Source organism: Cyanistes caeruleus, chromosome Z (assembly GCF_971803275.1).
Source record: "Cyanistes caeruleus chromosome Z, bCyaCae1.hap1.1, whole genome shotgun sequence".
Lineage (NCBI taxonomy): Eukaryota > Metazoa > Chordata > Aves > Passeriformes > Paridae > Cyanistes > Cyanistes caeruleus.
Window position 1 is genome coordinate 7,629,510 of NC_141732.1, and position 5,397 is coordinate 7,634,906.

At 60.7% G+C, this 5,397-nt stretch overlaps 1 protein-coding gene across 1 annotated transcript; it reads right to left on the reverse strand.

Annotated features, from left to right (window-relative positions):
* Nucleotides 1-257: 257 nt before the first annotated feature.
* LOC111945942 (maestro heat-like repeat-containing protein family member 7) lies at nucleotides 258-4,550 on the reverse strand. The gene is made up of 12 exons (XM_086868272.1): nucleotides 4,411-4,550; nucleotides 3,984-4,084; nucleotides 3,501-3,687; nucleotides 3,274-3,411; nucleotides 2,880-2,994; nucleotides 2,563-2,703; nucleotides 2,189-2,365; nucleotides 1,910-2,065; nucleotides 1,649-1,750; nucleotides 1,197-1,299; nucleotides 865-921; nucleotides 258-576 (listed from the first exon to the last, which is right to left on the reverse strand). Exons 1-12 carry the CDS (start codon nucleotides 4,548-4,550, stop codon nucleotides 377-379), a joined length of 1,617 nt encoding a protein of 538 aa, XP_086724398.1. The 3' UTR covers nucleotides 258-376.
* Nucleotides 4,551-5,397: the final 847 nt, after the last annotated feature.

The following is a 5,397-nucleotide window of genomic DNA, read 5'->3' on the forward strand; positions in this document are numbered from 1 at the left end:
TGGATCAAGAGGCACCTGGAAGCTCTCAGCAATGCAGGCAGCAACACACGGGCACAAGGACACAGATGGCGCTTCCTGGCTGGGACAGAGGTTGTGCTGAAGGCACCAAAAGAAGCACCACAGGCCAAGGGCTTCTGGCCACTTTCCCTGCACCACTGCACGCCTGGGCAGCTTGCCGAGCACAAGCACCCTTTTCACCCTCTTCCCCTATGCCCTGTGCACCATGAGCAGCAAAAGAAAAGTCTTGGGAGTCTGTGTATTGTAACACATCCTATATTTATATACTACAGAAAAATGAAAGAAGAAAAATAACAATATTTAAGAAATGCAAAATGCCTGCCAGCTCATATGGCCCCAGCAAACAGAGCCTGCCGGATCAGTCCCCGCCACAGCTGCAGCAGCATAGGCAGCCGAGGATTGATAGACGAGGCCGTGATCTCCATGCCCTGCGGAGCTGATCTCGCAGCCTCTGGAATGTGGAGATCGGAGCGGGGTCTCCTGCCGTCAGAAGGCGTAATGTCTGAAGTGCCTGGCCTCTGATCTCCAGGCTGATGTCATTCATCATGTCTGCTAGGGCTGGAAGAGAGACAAACAGAGCCACGGTCAGATCCCAGTCCTATGAGGGCCCACGGAGAGCCCCCTGCCAGGGCCATCCCAGCCAGCTCTTGCCATGGGCAGCAGGGAGCAGGGACCCAGGGGATCAGCCCGAAGCTGCGACCATGAACACCCCACGTGCCCCTGAAATCTCGGTGTGCTCTGCCCACGCTGCCCCTCATCCGCACATTGAGCAGAGCCCTCAGCAGCCAGGCCAGGACTTGCAGCTCCTCCCGCCAGCTCTGCTGACAGCCCGCTGCCCTCACTCACATTGGTAAATGAGCTGCAGCTCTTCCTTCTGCCCCATCAGGAGCCGCCCGGCAATCCCTGGGAATACAGAGCCTGTCAGGGCCCCGGCGGCACAGCTCCCTGCCAGCGGCGCTGCCAGCCCTGAGGCCACACGCCCTCCCGCCCCGGCAGGGTTCAGCCCCAGCCCTTGCCGCATCCTGACTCAGCCCAAGGGCACGGCTGCCAGAGGCCGGCAGCAGCCCCGAGGGCAGCCGGGGCTCCAGGGCGCCGGGCCCGGGGACCGCTGCCGGGACAGCAGCAGCTGGGGCCGGGGCCGAGCTGCGGCGGGGAGGGAGCCCGGGCTCGTGGCTCACCAATGAACCTGATGGCCGCCGCTCGCAGGGGCTCCTGTGGGTTCTGCAGGTATGGCAGGGCCTGGTGCAGGTGCTCGGCCGCTCGGCTCTCGTCTTGTGCCAGCTGCAGAGAGCGGCAGGAGGGAAGGGTTGGCGCGGGCTCTCCTGCGGCCAGCCCCGGCCTCCCATGCCCGCCCAGCCCTGAGGCGCCGGGCAGCAGCCGCCTGCGCCGGGCACTGGAGGGGGCAGAGGGCTGGCTGCTGCACGGGGAGCCGCGGTGCCGGCCCGCCCCGCAGCCCCAGTGGCTCGGGGCTCCATCGGCAGCCGGCTCGGGGCCACAGGAGCCTGGAGAAGAAGCTGTGCGGCCCCCGGCTGCGACACTGGGCAGGGGCGCAGCTGCCAGCCCCATACACCAAGCGCCGGAGACAGGGAGCTTCTCCAGGTTAAGGCTCGGCCTTCCAGGCCGTCCTTACCAGGACCTCAGCGAACTTCCACAGTTGCTTGTTCTTCATGGGATTTCCAAGATCTCTACTGTTCAGGAACTTGGCCATGCTAAGCAGTGCTCTCTGAGAGGCCTAAAGAGTAGCAGAGACCCGCAGATGGCCCCACAAGGCAGGGCACAGGACCCGCATTCATGTGCCAAGGCCTGCAGGAGGCTGCAGCCGGCAAGGTGCCAGGGCAGGAGGCAGCCGAGCCCCCTGCCTGGGTGACAGCAGCAGCCCAGGAGTCCTCACCTCTGCTACACGCTGGTTCTCGTCCTGGCAGTGGAAGAAGAGGGGCAGCAGGCTCTGGCGCACATGTGACTTCAGGGCCTTGTTTTCCTTTTCCACCACAACGGTCACCAATGTTCGGAAGAGCAGTATGGACACCAGCTGCACCTGGCTATTATCCTATACGAAAGGAAGAGAAAAAAACTTCAGCCCTGTCGGCACGGGGCTCAGCAGAGCACAGGCCTGGTTCACCAAGTGTCCAGGCAGCAGCCAGTGGCCTCGGCTGGGGGCACAGAGCCTTACGTGGTCAAAGAGTGGTGGGAGCGCCTCAGCCAGCTGCAGGACGATGGGGCTGGGTGTCAGCATCTCCTTGGCCAAGACTATAAAGCTAAGCACCATGTTTGTCATCTTAACTATCTCTCCATCTGCATCCTGCAGGAGCTCCACAAGCCTTTCAGTCAGGCTCCACATCTTTTCAGTCTGTGCAGAACAGAAGTAAATGAAACGCTACCTTGCTGCTGCCACAGGGCCAAGAGGCCAAAGGCCTGTCCCAAAGCACTCAGGCAGCTGAAGCGGGAGGTAGGAGAGCTGGCAGCAGCTGCCTTTTTGCCCAAAGCCCAGCCAAACCCATGTGACTGCATTCCCCAGTGCAGCTTCTGCCACTGCCCACTTCTCACCATTGAGGGTTTGTCAATAAGCTGAAGAAGGGCCCTGAGCGCTAAATGACGCTTGTCCCTGCACTCGCTACTCAGGTGCCTTGAGAAGATTTCCAGGAGCCTATTAGCACCACGTTCACTCAAGTCCAGGTAGTCCAGCATCTGAAAGGCACAGGACAGTGACAGGGGAGCCAGCCGGCAGGAGCAGGAACCACACAGGAAACAGGGCCCAGGCGGCAGCCCAGGGCATGGGCACCGTCCCAGGCAGCTGCAGCTATGAGAGGGCAGAGAGGTGGCAGACAGCTCTGCAGGGAGGCAGTTCTGGCCATGGGGCTCACCTCCACAAGGAATGCCAGGGCAGGCAGATCCCAGCGTGCCTCCTGTGTGCTAAGAACCCGGAGCAGGTAGCGAGCAATCCGGGAACACAAGCGTCTGGAGACACAGGTTATCTCCCTGCCAGGGTGAAAAAGTAACCAAGACTATGAGCCAGAGGGACAAACATCTCCCAGGACTGATTCACAGAGTTTTGGTCTTTGATCAGCATCCTGCAAGGGGACCTGAACCCTTGGGGAGGTGACTGCTCTATGTGGGAGCCTTCCTCTCCCAGCCTTTTCCAGTCTCCTTAGCTGTCCCTTGGTGATGAGGCCCTCTGACCCATGACAATGGGGACTGTGTAGGGTAACCTCAGCACGGGACACAAATGCCAGAAGCAATGGGGAGAAGGTGTCTCACCTGGCCAGCAGACCCACAGCATGACGGTGGGTGTCAGCACAGAGCAGCGTGTCCCAGCCACACTTGCGTTCCATTGACAACACGACTTGCTCATAATGCATTCGGCAGAGTAGAGACTTCAGGGCCCGCACTGCAAACCTGTGTGCACAGCAAAGCCCAGGTCACGCTGGGAGCACTGGCTCCTGCCCTGGGGACATGGCAGGAACAGGAGGACTGGGATGGAGCACCTGCTGGGGCTGATGGCAAGGCCATGTTGCTCCTGGCATCCCTTCCAGAAGGCATTGAGATCCTCTGATATATCCAAAGTGCTGAAGAACACTTGGAAGAGCAGATGCACAAAGAGGCGGGGAAATACACATTCACTACCCGTGGGACACAGGGCACCTGAAGGAACTTCCACATCACCACTGTTGCCTGCAGAGGACAAAGCACCCAGGGATAGTGCCCAGTGCCAAGGTATCTGTGTGGCAGGGCCTGAGCGCGGCAGGGCAAGGCCAGGGGAAAGCCTTGGGGAGCTCCACGCCTGGTGCCCCTGAAGCTGCCCCTAGGCCAGGTTTCAGCCCAGTCCCTGAAGCAGGGAGATGCGGTGGGAGAAGGAGGAAATAGAGCTGTTGGAGAGGCGGTTGGCCATGGGGTGAGCAAAGGCCAGTTGCAGAAACTCACAGCCAGGGCAAAGACACCCGTGTTGTCCCCATCAGAGGTGCACTTGCTGTGCTCTGGCCAGGTTCTCAGCACATCGAGGAGTATCTGCATCACTGGCTCCACAGTCCTGCTCGAGCACATGATGGTCTTCCACATGGTCACTGCAGCTCTGTGGGGTGAGAGCTCTGTCTCATGGGGGTCTCAGACACATCCCCGTGGCCTGGGCAGCAATGGCAGGAGCTGAGCTGGCATTGCCAGCTCTGCCTCTGCCCGCTGCCCCTCACCAGCAGCAGCACCCAGGCAACCCAGCCCTGTGGGGACAGGGCCCTGATGGGGCATGGCATGGCAGCAGGCTCAGGGGCCAATGGAGCAGGGCTGGGAAAGGTCCCAGGTACACAGGACCCTGGAACTCTCTGTTGGTCAGACACCCGGTCCAGGCTGTGCAGGCTGATGGGCTGGGGAGCCCTGAGCCCTCTGGGCACATGGGCCTCGTACCTGTCACACGTTGGGGCCACACGCAGGAGAGCAATGACCACGTCAGCGGGCTGTGCCTCGGTCAGATCCAGCAGGGTCCTGCCCAGCCTGGAGTCAGCAGACTCATTGGCCATGAGGCACTGGTGGATGTACCTCACCATGGCAGGCACCTGGAGAAGGCACAATGGGAGACTTGGAAAGCTGCCAGAGGGAGTCAGGAATGTCCCCTGCTTCCCCAGAGAAGTGCTTCCCTTGTCACCACGCTGCAATGGCCTCAAAGGCTTAGAGTGATCAGCAGGCGTGGCTTGGGAGGCCAAGCGATCCCTGGAGGATCAAACCCTGGCCACAGGCTGCTTACTTGCTCTGGAATGGAAACACCCTCCTCTAAAATGAATTCCAGCATGGCAGCACTGGTGTCGCTGGTGTAGACGTCACCATCTTCCATGGACCCAGTGCCCATGACGCTGGTCTCTTCCTGCCAAATGCGCTTGATGAATTTGCATGTTGGGTAGGAGAAGGAAGGGTGGGAAGAGAGGGATATTGCATGGAGTGTTCCAAGCATGGTGCTGAGCTGAGCAGTGCCAGCAGGCCCAGCCCAGTTGGGGATGGCTGCAGGTACCTGTGCAGGTGTTTTGTGGAAGAGGCCACAGGCAAGGTCCTGCTCTTGTGTCTGGTCCACGGCTGCATCTGGCAAAGAGCGAGAGCAGCCAGAGCTGAGGGGTTGCAGGAGCGGCTGGAGAACGCAGCCCTGCCCTGTGATCCCCAGGCAGGGACAACCCCAGGGAACTGAGCACAGCCCTGCTTGGTGGCCAGCCCCAGCCTCTCTCCGATCCTTTCTGTGGGCATGTCCCCAGGGGATGGGATTGGATGGGATGGGACCAAGCTGTCTGCAGGCACCAGCCCTGTGGCCCAGCTCTGCCACTCACCCTCCTCCAGCGGCTGGAACTCCTGCACCTCTTCAGTCTCCACTTCTGGGACAGCTCCAGGACCTTCTTCCTCCTCCTTCTC